This window comes from Furipterus horrens, unplaced genomic scaffold, assembly GCF_987537825.1.
Source record: "Furipterus horrens unplaced genomic scaffold, mFurHor1.1.pri manual_scaffold_7, whole genome shotgun sequence".
NCBI classification, from domain to species: Eukaryota; Metazoa; Chordata; class Mammalia; order Chiroptera; family Furipteridae; genus Furipterus; species Furipterus horrens.
The window spans coordinates 71,995,793-72,012,777 of NW_028327177.1; the positions used below are offsets into that span (position 1 = coordinate 71,995,793).

At 38.6% G+C, this 16,985-nt stretch overlaps 1 protein-coding gene across 1 annotated transcript in view; it reads right to left on the bottom strand.

Moving 5' to 3' along the window:
• The window catches only part of MMP16 (matrix metallopeptidase 16), a 311,468-nt gene that overhangs the window by 58,300 nt on the left and 236,183 nt on the right, over positions 1-16,985 (bottom strand). The window contains exons 5-6 of the mRNA XM_090282917.1: positions 14,429-14,590; positions 12,030-12,241 (exon numbers count right to left, since the gene is read on the bottom strand). Of these exons, the coding sequence (XP_090139043.1) occupies positions 12,030-12,241; positions 14,429-14,590 (374 nt within the window). The remainder of the gene's footprint in view (positions 1-12,029; positions 12,242-14,428; positions 14,591-16,985) is intronic.

Consider the following 16,985-nt stretch of genomic DNA (forward strand, 5'->3'; position numbering starts at 1 on the left):
TATCTATTCATGTAAGACTGTATTGCAATAGATACTTAGGGGCTTCTCAGGAATTTGAATAGCTGACTAAATGTTTAATAACTTCACATGACCCACTAAGAACAATGATAATCACAACCTTGTTGATTGAAAGTTTAATAAAAGAAATAAAGAGGTTAAATTTCATTTTTACTTCACAGAAACAGAAGGTCATAATAGCATCATCACAAATGCCAAATATGAAAGAAAAAGTTAGAAATGTGTTACTTTTAAAACTTCTAAAATAATAAACTACTTTATGTGCAGTATAAATTTGAACTAAACTGTCTATTAATCTTGCATTAAAGCAAAAGAGCTCATGTGTGTAGGAGCACTTTCTATGTAAAAATCTCATAATAAAGATATAGAGTATGACAAACATGGAACAAGAGAGAGTATATTTTCACATGGAACAGATTTAGATTATTAATAATTCTAGAATAGGACAATTAATATTGCTATGGAGTAAAGGTTTTTTCACATTAGGTCAAAATGAGCATGCAAGAGTGGAAAATTGTAATGGTGGGAAATTGTAACCTACCCCACCATCCTTTTGACACAGATTCTGTAAGTGCTGACTCTGACTAATATGTGTCCTATAGATGAGCAGCATATTTGTATAAAAATCCTAGAAACTAATTTCAAAAGATACAGACCCTGACCTTCAGGCATCTCAGCTCTGGGAGACTTGCTGACCTTCATCCACGGAGCCAGGATGACATGAAATTGGGATGACGTGAATCCAGGATGACACACACTGGATCATCACTTGACTTAGTAGAATAGAGTGTGCTAATCTGCACACAGAGAATTTTGCAACCTCCTCCCTTGAACTCTTTGTTCTGTTCCCCTTTTCCCTCCTTATAAAAACCTCTGTCTCCAATGAGAGGCAGAGATGGGCTTTGTGACATGAGACCCCCATCTTACAGATGGCCACGTTCTGCAAATAAACCACTTTCCTTTACATCAGAACCTGCCTCTCGAATACTGGCTTTCATAGTGGCAGACAGCCAGACCTGCATTCAATTATACTTTTAGAAATCTCTTTGTGTGCTTACATAGAATCGACTTGTTCATGTTATAGATTTATATCAAATAAGATGTACATGATAAAACATATTAGTCTCTAAACTATGTACTATAAGCATGCATTAAACAATTTGTTTGATATTATTAATAAATTTAGTTTTACTGATTCCAAAACTAGTATCCAAATATTATATACGCTTAAAATGTTTGAAGTCACCCCAAAATAAAGTGACTAGCGAGGGAGTTGGCACCCAGGTGACTGAATCCATGCTCCTGAACACTAACCCCCTTGCTCCAAAGCATAAACAGTGAGGAAATGTCAGTGAAAGAATCTGAAGGTTTCAAGAGCTAAATCTTAAACCACAATTGAATACAAATATTTTTAAAATCAGCTAATAATGGCATAAAATGTAGAATTATGCAGAATTCTAGTTGCTTCCTTAAATGTTTACCTAAAATAATTGAAGAACTATGATTTCATCGTACAAAGAATGTTTAATTAGTTTTTTGCTGACAGTGTCTTGGCGATGGATCCCTTTGGTCTGATGAGAACCTACCCTAATTAAATGTATTAACATTATCAGGTAATACTTTCTGGCAGTACAGAGTTATTGTGACATGAAGCATGTGTTGTGTAATTTCTAAGTATATTTTGTCTGTCTCTGTCAACAGAATATTTTTCATCATTTCACCGGGTAAAGTGATATGAACAACAATAAGCCATTCCTTTTTGTTCCTTTAAACCCTAAGAAACAGAGCCATTTTCTATTTTATACAGCTAAAAGTTATTTTTAGAAATAATTTCAAATAGCAAGGGAATTGGAGTTAAGGAAGACAATGAGTGATTCAAAAGGCCGGTCTGTCTTCCTGCATAGTAGCTACCACTTTCTGAGCTTCTAAAATCTGATGATGTAGTTCATTAGCCATTATATAGATAAGGAAGTATGAGATATGTAACAGTATTTATCATCTGCTCTGTTTCCGGTGCTGTGCAGCCCAGCAATAAACACAGGCGCTGAAGCGTGGTTCCACCTTGATGTGAACACACATCCATGCAGCAGGAATGAGAGACATTATTAGGCTGTGAACTGGGAGAGAGTCCTTCTGACTGTAGAAGACAAAGCCATCCTTCGGGATCACAAAATGGCACTAAATGTGTATAGTGAGTTTTTCTGAATTTTTGGAAATATTGCTGTTGTCTTTCACATATCTAGCCCAATGGAGACCTATGGGACAGCAGACAGTCCACACAGGAACAAACAGTGAGGTGACCTTCCATTCCTTCATGAACAGGGCAGAAATCTGGAAGCTGCGTGACTATCTGCTATTTGACAGGAAAGGACCTGTAAAACCAGGAGTGCCTGGCAAGTGCAGGGAGACAAGTGTGGCTGAAACTGAGAGAGTGAATGTGTGCAGAGTGAGAAAGGAGGTGAGACCAGAAGCAGAGGGAAATGGGCTGGTCTTGTAGCCTGTGGGCAACTGAAAGAATGCCAGTCTTTCCCCTAACTTCACTGAGGTTTTTATAGGACAATTAAAAATTGTATATTTTTACAGTGTGCAGCTTGATTGGATGTAAGTATACATGGTGAGGTAATCATCACAGTCAAACTAAGAAACACATTCATCACCTCACAGTTACCTTTTATTTTTTTTTGTGGTAAGAACTCAGGAGATCTCTCAGCAAATTTCAAGTAAATAATACATTATTATTAACTATAGTCACCATACTGAATATTAGCTCTCTAGGACTTGACCAAATCTTCACATTTCCCCTCCCCACAACTCTGTTCATCACCCTTCTACTCTGTTACTAGGAGTTTGACTTTTTTCAGATGAAATGTCTAAATGAGATCATGCAATATCATTTTTTCTGTATTTGGCTTATTTTTCTCAGCATAATGTTTTCCAGGTTCATCCATATTATCACAAATGGCAAGATTTCATCTTTTTGTGAGGCTAAATAATATTCTATTGCATATATATATGTACCACATCTTCTTTATCCATGCATCTGACAATGGACACTGGGTTGTTTCCATGTCTTGGCTATTGTGAATAATGTGCAGTACACATGAGGTACAGATATCTATTCCAGACAGTGATTTTATTTCCTCTGGATATAGACCCAGCAGTGGGATTGTCTGATGAACCTTGGCTTTTACTCTGAGTCAGATGTTGAAGGATTTTTGGAGATGGTTGCGAGGCAGTTTTTATAAGATCGTGTAACAGTTCTGTATTCAGGACAGAGGGAATGGCAGGGAGGAAGCAGGAAACCACTTCGGAGGATATTACAATATAAGGTGGATGTGATGGGAACTTCTAATAAGACTGCTGCAGTGGGAGGAAGCAGAGGTGGCTAGATTCTGAGTGTATTTTGAAGGTAGAGGCAACGGCAACAGATGTTGCTGCACCTTTAAGGATTTATTTACTAAATAAACAGAAAAATGAAGTTGTCCTTTTTGGATGGAAAGACAGAAGCAAGGAATGGGTTTGTGAAGGAAGATCAAGATTTGGCACCTGGGTGGAGAGTTCAAGTAGGACCCCTCATGCATTTCCTGACTCACTTCTCCCAGGCTCAAAGTCTGTATATGACCTTTCAAAGATGACCACAGATGTCCACCCTAGTGATTCTGATATTCGTGGTTCATCACTATGGAGACCACAAAGCTTGTTGGGAAGTCAGCAGCTGGACCCTAGAGTTGTTTCTCTTATTGTATGCTTTAGTGGACAGTAGAGTTGGAACAGCAGAATATGTAACAAGGGAAGAAAAATTTATAATGAAGTGAATGAAATGAGTAAAGCTCATGGGTAGACCTTTAGCAAAGAATGAGAAGCAAATTGGCATGAAATACCAAGAGATAACATGAAAGTGGATAGAAGAGTCCAAAGGTTCAATTTTTAAAAAATGTTTAGCCCTGGCTAGTGTAGCTCAATGGACTGAATGTCAGCCTGGGAACCAAAAGGTCACTCACTGGTTTGATTCCCAGTCAGGGCACATGCCGGGGTTGCGGGCCAGGTCCCCAGTTGGAGGCATGTGAGGGGCAACCACACACTGATGTTTCTCTTCTTCTCTTTCTCCCTCCCCTCCCCTCTCTCTAAAAATAAATAAATAAAATCTTTAAAAACATGTTCATTTTGATCAATTGTGAGGACTTTAGTCACAAATACATATTATAGGAACTGTGATTTTTTAGTATAATTAAGTAGGTTGTCATAAGTTAAGATGGTCATATGTAAGAAGAAATAGTTTTATGATAAATTAATAAAAAATAATTTGATAAAGAAAGAACTGAATGATTCCTGTGCTATTTTGGTTATTTTTGTGGGGGTGGGAAATGTAAACAATGAAATACTTTCCTTACTGAGAGCAGGAGCCTTGCTCTTCCAGATTAATTGGAGACACCTTTCTGTGCTTCCTCAGATGCCGTTCCTACACAGCTTCACCTCATAACACTAAGCTTTCCAGCATCAAGACAAATCTCTGGCCTCTCTGGTTCCCCCTGATATTAAGAATTGGTCAGGAGCTGAATGGAACCATTTTTTCCCCTCACTAAAAGAATTCCAGGTGTTGGAGGCAGTTTTTCTTCTTATTCTTAGCTTAAAGATTAAAAAGGCAGCACTGCATTCTTTTATATACAGCAAAATATTGGGTACTGAAATATATTTTGTGCAAGCTTGGCTCATTCTGCTTTCTTTCACACTACACAGTAACTAACTATTCCATGTTTTTATCTTGTATCCAAAGGAATTTTGAGAACATTCACTTAAACCATCTTGTCAACTTTGTCACAACAGCAGCTTAGTGTGATACATACACACAGCTTAGAGTTTTCAGGAATCACTCTTATCACCTCTACAGTAAGGATAAGGTTTCTTTTTTTTTTAATCACTATTTTGTTTCTCTGTTTCTGGGTATTTTGTTTGGATTTTCATTTCTTTGCTTTGGGTGGCTTTCTTTCCCCAGAGGTAATGAAGCTGCAGGAAGGATGAACTTTCTCACGTGTAAGGATAGAATATTATTCATATATGATTATTATATTATATATTTTATTTCTATTCTCATATAGAAACACGGATCCAAGATAACTCACTTTATACTTGATCTAAATGAGTGCCTGGGAAGCTCAATGTAATTCAAATCCCAAAGAGGCACCTTGCTACCAAGAAGAATTATGGTGAAACTCCTGTTGTAAGGAAATATTTCTTTATAATAAGAAAACAATATTGCCTTATGATATTAGCTTTTACTTATATAAAGATTTTTTTTACCTAAAAATCATATATATAGTATTTAACTAAATAATTATCATGGAACTCTGTGGCCAAGAAATAACTCACTAGCAGAATGGAATACTTTCAGTAATGTCATTTTTGTAAGTTACTGCTATATAAACAGGACACTGGCTATAGTTTATATAAATGACCATTACCTTGAGCTCCAGTTTATTAGCTCAAGCCCTGTGGAGCCCAATGAACAAACCCCACTCTGAAGAAGTTTACACTCTAGTTGACAGACACATCACAGTGAGAAATAGAGAAGACAGGCATTACGAACATACTGATTGGATGTAGAGAAAAAATATGAAAACCACTAGTAAAAGATTCTGGATTGAAGGATAGTGGGAAGATATTGGGACACCAGAAGGCATGAGGAGGAAAGCTATAAAGAGAGCCAAGCTTTAAAACTAGAGTAACATAAAAACTAAAGTGAAATGAGTGTTGGGATATCAGTGTTGAGGAGATAACAAGGTTTCTAATTTATGTCGTGAATTTATAATGAAGAAAAGTAGAAAATCAAGCTGTTAGTAGGAGTGACATCAAATAGCAGGTGTATACTTGAAGGGACCATGAAAAATGAGCAAATGATGAAAACTAAGGCTGTACCTGTTGAAGGCAAAGTAAAAAGTCAGGTGAGCACAGGAGATGGGCAGGAAGGCCAGGTTTGGGGAATGACATTAATTAGAAGTGAATGAAGGCCATCTAGCTTATGTAGGCACCTAGGGAGCAAACAGACCAGAAGCCATTGACAAAGGAAGTAGAACGGGGGATGGTCATGGGAAGGCTTTCCTGCTCATGGACATAGGGACCCTCCATGTGATGTGATCAACTACTTAGCTGCACTGAAACCCAGAATGTCAGCTCCCAGGAGCCACGGCTAGCCTTTTCTGTTTGCTGCTACATTTTCAGTGCCTAAAACAGCACCGCACGGTAGGAGCTCAATACATATTTCCTGAATTTTTACTATCTAATTTTTTAAATCTTCGGCTAAGGATATGATGTTATTGATTTTAGAGATAGAGGAAGGGAGTGAGAGAGAGGGAAACATCAATGTGAGAGAGAAACATTGATCAGTTGCCTCCCATACGTACTCCGACTTGGGATTGAACCCTTAACCTTTTAGTGCACGAGACAACACCCCAACCAACTGAGCCACCTGGCCAGGACCTGAATATTTACTACTTACAAATAGAGTTTGGAATTCACTTTTCTTTGAAAACTTTCCCTAACTCTTTTAGGTAGTAAACTTTAGAGTCAGAAACACAGAATTTGGAATCAAGTAAACCTGTGTTCAATTACTGACTACTTATAAACCTTGTCATTTGGATCAACTACTTAACTATTCTGATTTTCGGTTTTTCATTTGTAAAACATACACCACGATCCCTCTTGCAGCTTTATTATAAGGTTTAGAGACTATGAATGTGAAGTGCCCAGTGTACATCCAGGTACATATTAGTGACCCAGAGTCCATGGCACCTCTGGCCTAAGAGCAGGTGTCACACAATCACACTATCTTCACTTTGTAGAAGAGTTAGCATGGCTATTTTCTCTCCCTCAATACACTAACTTCTTAGTACACCAAATACCAATTTCTTTAATGTTTCTAGGAAATTGCTCTACTGAAATTCAGCACAAGCTTTTTCTCAGTCAAGTTTTCCTGTTCTGTTCAATCAGACTTCAGTAGTTTCTTTTCAAGTTAATGCTGCACCTTTTATTTCTCATCTTACAAAAACTTAGGTTCATGTTTATCTTCATTCTTAGAGCAAGGGCATTGTAAAGATAGGGTACAATGTCCCTAGCCACACACCCTTGGTTCCTAGTAAACTCCCTGGACATACTGACTCTTTATGTTAAAGGAGAGATAAATATACACATTATGAAATTATGTAATGCAAATCCACTAGGCAAGCTGAGATGAAAAGAATGAAATACCTACCAGAAAATAGCTTCCACAAACCAGAGGGGAGGGAGATAAGGGGGAAAGGAAGTAAGGGTCTAGTCAATAAACATGTATAAATGACCCGTGGACATGGACAACAAGGTGGGGATTGACTGTGGGAGCCAGGGGAGGAGGGCAGGGCAAGGGAGAACAATGGAGGGAAAATTGGAACAACTGTAAAAGAACAACAATAAAAAAAGGCAGTAAATAAATAAATAAATAAATAAATAAATAAATAAATAAATATTACACAGGAAAACAAAAAAGTATTTGTTCTAAATACTCCCTAAAAAATAAAAAAAGGAGGAGGAGGAGGAGGAGGAGGAGGAGAAGAAGAAGAAGAAGAAGAAGAAGAAGAAGAAGAAGAAGAAGAAGAAGAAGAAGAAGAAGAAGAAGAAGAAGAAGAAGAAGAAGAAGAAGAAGAAGGAAGAAGAAGAAGAAGAAGAAGAAGAAGAAGAAGAAGGAAGAAGAAGAAGAAGAAGAAGAAGAAGAAGAAGAAGAAGAAGAAGAAGAAGAAGAAGAAGAAGAAGAAGAAGAAGAAGAAGAAGAAGAAGAAGAAGAAGAAGAAGAAGAAGAAGAAGAAGAAGAAGAAGAAGAAGAAGAAGAAGAAGAAGAAGAAGAAGAAGAAGAAGAAGAAGAAGAAGAAGAAGAAGAAGAAGAAGAAGAAGAAGAAGAAGAAGAAGAAGAAGAAGAAGAAGAAGAAGAAGAAGAAGAAGAAGAAGAAGAAGAAGAAGAAGAAGAAGAAGAAGAAGAAAGAAAGAAAGAAAGAAAGAAAGAAAGAAAGAAAGAAAGAAAGAAAGAAAGAAAGAAAGAAAGCAGGGACCAGTGAAAAAAAATTAAATGTAAAGAGTTTAGAAACTCTTCCCTGTAGACAGTTTTGATGAAGATGTCTAAGATAACAGGAGAGTTTAGAGAAGCATTAAAAAACTAATAATTTTTATACACCTGTCTTGATATTGAAAATAGTGGCTACTGCATTCTACTTGAGTGATGGTCTAGGTACTGATCCCAAGGACCAGTGATCACAGCACCTCATCTTGTCCGTCATGAGCACCCATTAAGCTTCCATAATGTGCAGAGCAGAAAGTTGGTGAAAATGATCATTAGATATGAAGATATGGGTGTCCTCTGAGACTGGGAATCTAATTAGACAGACAGGGACAATGAAAAGACTCAATGAACCCAGAACCAGTTTCACATCATATTCTCAGATAAGGTGGACAGTTTGGTGATATCACTCTGATATCAAGGGGTAAAGATGGGAGTTAAAAATCAGACAAAATGCTGAAAACAAATTCCTTCACTTGTCTTCTGGTGACTTGCAAAAAACAAAAAATATCTCATAAGCTTTTTAACTTTATTCCTTGAATCTTAATTTATTACTCTGCTTAAACCAAATAGGAAATATCTGATTAAGCATTTCAGGGCATTTATAGAATTTAAAATCTACTCATGGGTTTTCTAGCAAGAGCATCGATTCTTTTCCTGGAAAGCAAAACGTTCTGGTCCATATTCTATCAAATCCAAATCTTATTATCCAATAAAGGAAGTAGAGTACTTTATCTATAAAAGTTATATGAAATCTATACTTTTAAAATGTAGCTTCTGATAGATAGGTAATTCTGTATAAGTAGGACAATATATCATTAATTTTGGATTTGTGTCTCCCAAAAGACAGAGCATATTATTTTATTTTTAAATGGATGCTCTTGGTAAAAATTTGGCTATTTTAATACTCCAATGCTTCCGGCCTAGATGGAGGCCTAGATAGACACACTGCATCTCCCTCCACATCTAAGAAAGAATACAACTACCTCAAAACTGGAGACAACCAGAAATTCCAGAAAATCGAGCTGCATGAAAGTCCAACAAAGATATAAAGAAGAAATACTCATCCAGACAGAAAGGAGATGGGGAGCCAGAGCGGAGAGAATGCTGTGCGGTGTTGGCAGCAGCAGATAAGCAGAAAGCACAGTCACACGTTTTAAAAAGTCAGGAAGGACACGTGGGGAGTGCTCCCAGCACCAGACAAAACAGCACAGCTCACAGTTCCAGCGCTGGGGAAAATAAAGCCTCATTGCTTCTGACTGTACAAACCAGTAGCGGTTGGGGCGGAGGCAGAAACTGCTGGTCTCTCAGCAGAGTCCACTTATTTAAATGGCCTCCACAGTCCTAGAACATCCGCAGACCCACCCACTCTGGGAACAATGGCCAGGGCAACAGCTAGAAAGGTACTGGTCCATACAGAAGTGGAAAAAGTGCCTGGAAAAGTGCTTAGCAAGTGGCATAGTTCCCCCTTAGACCGCCCCCCCCACATACAGTGCCACAACCGTGGTGAAACACATTGGCCATACTGATGAATACCTAAGGCTCCGCCCCTCACAATGTAACAGGTGAGACAGGTCTACCTAAGACACAGAGGAAAACAAATACAGAAACCTGTCAAGATGAGGAGACAGAGAAGTATGGCCCAAAAGAGGGAACAGATCAAGGTTCCAGTGGAAGAACTAAATGATGAAGAGACAGCCAACCTAACACATGCAGAGTTCAAAATGCTGGTGATGAAGATGCTCACAAACTTGACAGATATGCTTAAGTATGGCAAATGCATAAGGGAAGACATGAAGGTTAGGCTAAATAAAACACAGGAAAATCCATACAAAACCAATGGTGAAGGGAAGGAAACTGGGGTTCAAATCGATGATTTGGAACATAAGAAAAAAAAAAAGTCAACCAGTACAGAATGAGGAAACAAGAATTGAAAGAAATGAGGGGAGGCTTAGGAACCTCTGGGACAACTTTAAATGTGCCACCATTCAAATCATAGGGGTGCCAGAAGGAGAAGAGGAAGAGCAAGAAATTCAAAGCTTATGTGAAAAATAATAAAGAAAAACTTCTAAAATTTGGTGAAGGAAACAGACATACAAGTCCAGGAAGCACGGATGATCCCAAATAAACTAGACCCAAAGAGGAACACACCAAGACACATGATAATAAAAATGCCAAAGGTTCAAAATAGAGAGAATCTTAAAAGCAGCAAGAGACGGATGTGAGGGCGATCTGGCTGCAACATCTATCACCCCATTGATCGCCAGGGTTGATTCGGCTGATCTGGCTGGCTAGGCGGGTGTCCCCTTCCTCCCTCACCGATCCATGTGCATCCCTCCTGAAGCTGCGCGCTCGGTTGAAGAGGACGACCTTCCCAACTAGAGGAGAGGGCCGGTCTTCGGTCAAGGGTATACGAGTAGCTGCGCTCCCCTGCTAGAACCTCCAAACAAGCTCTTAAAAGCAGCAAGAGAAAAGCTGAGAGTTACCTACAAAGAGGTACCTATAAGACAACCAGCTGATTTCTCTAAAGAAACTATGGAGGCAAGAAGGGACTGAAAAGAAGTATTCAATGTGATGAAAAGCAAGGACCTACAACCAAGACTATTCTATCCAGCAAAGCTATCATTTAGAATGGAATGCCGACAAAGTGCTTCCCAGACAAGGTAAAGCTAAAGGAGTTCATAATCACCAAGTCATTATTATATGAAATGTCAAAGGAACTTATTTAAGAAAAAGAAGATCAACACTATGAATATTAAAATGATGACAAACTCACAACTATCAGCAACTGAATCTAAAAAATAAAAACAAAAACAAACTAAGCAAACAAACAGAACAGGAACAGAATCATAGGTATGGGGATCATTTGGAGGGTTATCAGCTGGGAGGGGGAAGGAGGAGAAATGGGGAAATGGTTTGGGGAGTAAGAAGCTTAATTGGTTGGTACAAAACAGACAGGGGGAAGTTAATAATATAGGGAAGGGTGAAGCCAAAGAACTTAAATGCATGACCCATGGACTGAACTAAGCAGGGGTCGGACTGCTGGAGGGAAGGGGGCTACTGGGAAGAGGAGAGCAAAGGGAAAAGAAATAGGGACAACTGTAACAATATACATAAAAATACTTAAGAAATGCAAAAAAAATCCCCTTTTAATAAATTAAATATTTGTTTATCTTTGAAAAAAATACTCTAATGCCAACATAAACATATTTTTCATTAATCTTTAAGATCAGTTTACAAATACTGAGGGAGAAAATTACTTTTCAATATTATTCTATATTAACAGTTCAATATTATGTGACTTACTTTAATACATTAATTATTAGTGTTATTGTTTGAGAATCCAATGGCACTGAAAAGCACATTTAGAAAAATGTAAAATCAATTTAAACTTGTGACCTTTTAAAAAATAAGAAGAATTAGGTAGATATAGATGCCTGACTTCAGAACACAGCAACATGTGTATGTAAAATCTAAATAATAATCTCATAGAGGACATTTAACTCAAAGGTCAACAGTATACCCCAAACAAGATTTTCAGCAGTCTTCCTAGAAACAATGCTGCAATGGTCTTGTGAAATGAGAGGGATCTTGTCAACATGTGAACTATGAGATGCTACCATGCCAAGCAAGTGATCTGTGTTAGCTCCTATTCGTGCCGTCAATCAGGCTTATTTATCTGTTCCTAGCACACAGCATTTCCTAATCCTTACATTTCCAGGCATTTAAGCTCCTGCTGACATAAATGCATTTCACAAATGTACAGTGTCTTCTGCCAGACATTTCAACCTGTGTGTGTTTATTTAAAATGCTTTTTTAAACCTTCTGATTGTGAATGTCTGGGAAGGTGGTGTTAGAATGAATGGGAACTGGTTTTCCACAGCAACACTGTAAACTTTTGATCTTCCATTAAAATAAAAAATCCAGCCCCTACCTTGAACACAAACATCTCCCGGCGGAGAACAGCCAGTGTGTTGAAGTTGCCATCACAGATGTTGGGTTTGGCCCCAGGGGAGGAGGGTCTGCCCGTAGGAGGCCGGGGTGGCTTGGGCCTGTCATTCCTCCGGGGGTCAGCTGGTGGGAGGGAGCGGTGTGGGGGCACTGTGGGAAGAGGTCTGGTTGGTGGTAGAGTCTTGTCAGGTGGACCTTTGGGAAATATGAGGACAGAAATTGGCTCACTTAAAACTGGACCAGGTCCGGAAAAGGTGTTACAAGAGCACAACCACGCATCAGCAGAATGCTTGCTCTAAGAGGTCTTTAAGGTTGCGTATATTCTAAAAAAATAAACTGTCTGACCCAACAAAGCATGGCCAAGTCTATCAGGATATCTGTTTATCATGCTTAATTCTGGATCCAAATAACTAGGCTTTTTTTGTTAATTTTTCATGACAGTTTTTATATCTTCACTACAGTTCTCATTTAAAAGGTTGCTTTCAAATCTCTTCTAGAAGTAAGTGGTATATAAATAATAAATAAAGGAAAATGAATACCGGAACCATGCATGTTAGTACACCAAAGTTAATCCTAGATTTTCAGGGATAATGATTCTGTGCAAATATTTCTAAAAGATAAACATTAACGAATAGAAGTTTATTTAACCCCATGTCTCAAATTATATTTTATAACTTTTTCTTGACTTTCATCATTTTCTTAAAATGAAAAGTTTTGATGGATTGCTAGAAGATTTTCATGTGAATATCAATATAAAACTCCTATTGATTAAAACACCACTAGAAAACTATTAATGTGAAACAGTATTTCTCAAGAAAGGGCTCTAAATCAAGGCAAAGTTTACACACTTAATTTGGTACAAATGCAAAGTATCATTCCTCAAGGAATTTGCGTTTTTAAAAAGAAACACAGGCCCTGGCCGGTGTGGCTCAGTTGGTTGGAGCATGGTCCCGTAACCAAAAAGTTGTGGGTTCGATTCCCAGTCAGGGCACATACCTGGGTTGTGGGTTCGATCCCAGTCCGGGTGTGTACGATCCCTGTTCTGGGTACGTACAATCCCCGGTCCAGGTTTGTATGGGAGGCAACCAATCGATGCTTTTCTCTCACATCGATGTTTCTCCCTCTCCCTTCCTCTTTCCCTTACTCTCTCTCTAAAAGCAATGACAAAAAAAAAAATGTCCTTGGGTGAGGATTAATAAAAAGAAAGAAACACAGACTTGTTTGCACTTAATATTTAGAGATGGAAAGAATATTCCTTTGCAGACCTTCAGTCTAGGTCACTGATTCAGATCAAGAGAAGAATGCCTGTCAGTTACATTGGATAGTCAGTCACTCAACATGACTACTCAGCTCTGAGTCCCAGACATGTCTCTTCTCTGAGTCTCCCCAAAATCAAGAGCAACACAAAAGTGGACCTTTTTTCTCAAATCTATTTAAACCACATGTGAATGTTTACCACTGACATATTGAAATCGAAAAACTAACAATGCACAAAAATTACTGAACTTAAACTATGTTATTTAAAAATGCATACAACATCTTCTGGATACTGGAGATTAGCATCCAGGTAACATGTATTGTGAAAGTGAAAGCTGCAAGTCATTAATTTAGTAAAGTATATTCATTATCTGTAAATGACAAATGTCAAGTATTTAAACTATGTGTGAAATAAGTGTCTGTCTAAAGGTTAATGGTTCTATTGAGGAAGTTAGGATTATAGTCAACATGTATAATAGAGCTTCCCCTTTTGTCTTAATTTGTACTCACTGATGGAACCCCCAAAATAAAAATGATTTAATTGTACTAGAAATTTACTTTGAATTAGGTTAGTTACCTTAGCCATTTGTTAACTTTTACTCCCATGTTGGTTAATTATCACTCTTAGTCAGTAATTATGTGCCTTTGTGGTAATTTCATAATATGTATCACACAAGGGTATTTTCTAAATTCCAAAAGTGTTTTGTCTAAGAAATATCTATCATCAATTATCCTAACCTGAGAGACAACCTATGAGTTTGTAACAAAATCTCAGTACCTTATATAAAAGTCTTTTATTTCTCACTGTTTTTATTCGTTATACTCATTTGTTACATATCTTACGTGAATTTAAATACCAAAGTTTATCAGATCTTTACTAAACTTTTCAAAACTCAGAAAATTTTTTCAGTGTTTAAGAATTTTCCACAATCTGTACAGTCAGGTATCTTGGACTCTTGCCAACAAAACCTGACTGACTAAAGACTTTTGCCAAGAGGCCAGACATTATTTTTTCCAAGTATTTCTATCTCTGATATACTTAGAACATCTATTTCAAAGAAGCAATCACAGAAGGAATTCTGGATTTCTCTGTGAGGTTAACCAAACAGAAGTAGCATAGCTCACCATAAATCTTCTGGATACCCTGCAGGTCATCACTGGGTAGCTGGAAGTTGTCGGTCTCCATGTATTGGTAGAAAGGGGCCATAATGGCAGTGGGGTCATTGGAGTGCTCCAAGCCCAGAGCGTGGCCCAACTCGTGAACTGCTACGAGAAACAAATCGTTTCCTGTGTGATGAGAAGATAAGACTGGCTGTAAAATATATCCAATTCAGAGCTGAGATGGACAGTTTGGTGTTATCAACATTTTAGCCAAGGAAATATAGGGGAAATCTTGATTCAACTCTTGGTATGATTTTATCATTAGATTTCCTACCTGCAAAATCCAACATGTTGTTTAAAAAAGGGGGAGGAGGTGGGAAGGTGGTGATCATAAAATCACAGAAATTTAGAAATGGAAAGGGACAAACAAGGAATGAAAGTTGAAGAACAAGGGAGATCCAAGATGTCAGAAGAGTAAGTGGAAGCTACACTAACCTCCTCCCAGGATCAGTCTGGATTTACAACTTAATTTTGGAGAAATCATCTGGAATAAGCAAATGAACACTAGCTGGAAAGAAGTCTTAGAGCCACGGAGAGTCAGAAAAGGCCGCTACATCACAACGTGACCGGTAGGGAGTGCAGAGATGTGGAAGAGCTGGCTGGGCTACCACGGGTGGCAGCTGAAGGGACTGAGAAACAGCTCAGCAGCCGGGGGTTCCCCCTGAGAAGGGCAGGGTATAAGCCCCCAGCAGGGCTTCCCAGCCTACAGCAACAGAGTAGAAAGTAAAATAGTATCGAGCTGTGAAAAGAGAAAAGCCACAGGGTTTCTTGCTAGCCTGAGAGAAACAGTGGGAGAAAAAGAGCTCTTAAGTGGATCACATACAAAAATATTTTAGCCCCCACTTACCCTGGGCTCAATTAGAGGGAAGGCAGAGAGGACTGAAGACACTTGGGGAGGGTTTGGCGCGGTGGCTTTGAGGGGAGAACTGGGGGAGCAGCCGACCTGGTCCCAGTGCTGACTCATCCCCAGTACTGCAGGCAGACCATTCCCCTCCTGAGGGGAAGCAAAAGCCCTATCTACAGGAATTAAGCTGCCACCCCCACGGTCCTTAAGCCTGATGGCTAGTCACAGATTGCATATATTAACAACTAAAGAAGACAGACAAAGGCAGTAGATCACTGGAAGTCTCCAAGAGACTGCCTAGGGCCAGACTGCTACATGATCTGATGCCACCAGAGGCAGATCCAGGAAGTGCAGATCATTCTAAGAAGCACAAACAAACAATAGGAGTCACAAAAATGGGGAGAAAGAAAAACAACCCTCCATCGAAAGGAAAGGAAGAATCCCCAGAAAGAGTGCTAAATGAAATAGAGGGGAGCAAACTATCAGATATGGAATTCAAAACATGGATTATGGAGAAGCTGAATGAGCTCAGCGGAAACTACAAAGAACTCCAGGGAAACCACAAGGAACTCCAGAAAAACTACAAGGAACTCACAGAGAATTACACCAGCATTAAAAAGGACATAGAAGCTATCAATAAGAGCCAGGAGGAAATGAAGAATACGATCTCTGAATTGAACAACACAGTAGAAGGAATTAAAAGCAGGCTAGAGGAAGCAGAAGATCCGATCAGTGAGCTGGAGGTCAACGTACACAAAACTCCCACACTGTGCAACAAAATGAAAAAAGACTGAACAAGACTGAAGAGGTTCTAAGACAGCTGCAGGACAACATGAAACGTCACAATATCCGTATCATAGGAATTCCAGAAGGAGAAGAAGAAGAGCAAGGGATAGAAAACCTCTTTGAAAAACTAATGACAGAAAACTTCCATAACATGAGGAGAGAAAGAGCCACACAAGTCCAGTAAGCACAGAGGGTCCAAATGAAGATGAACACCAACAGGCCCACTTCAAGACACATCAAAATTAAAATGGGAACATTCAAAGACCAAGAAAGAATCCTAAAAGCAGTAAGAGAGAAACAACTAATAACATAGAAGGGAGTTCCAATAAGACTATCATCAGATTTCTCAACAGAAACACTACAAGCCAGAAGGGAATGGCAAAAAATATTCCAGCAATGAAAATCAAAGGCCTACAACCAAGAACACTCTACCCAGCAAAGCTCTCATTCAAAATGAAAGGTGAAATAAGGAGTTTCCAAGACAAAGGAAGGCTAAAAGAATACATCTCCACCAAACCAGCATTGCAAGAGATGCTAAAGGGTCTGCTTTGAGAAGATTAAGAAACAGAGAGAGACAGAGAGGAACACGAATACAAAGGGGGAAAATGACAATGAATAAGTACTTATCGGTAATAACCTTAAATGTAAATGGATTAAACGCTCCAATCAAAAGACATAGGGTAGTCGAATGGATTAGAAAGCATGACCCACATATATGCTGTCTACAAGAGACCCACCTTAGAACAAAAAATCTACACAGACTGAAAGTGAAGGGATGCAAAAAAGTATTTCAAGCAAATGGACATAAAAAAAGCTGGGGAAACAATACTTATATCACACAAAACAGATTTCACAGCAAAGGCCACAAAAAGAGACAAAGAAGGGCATTTC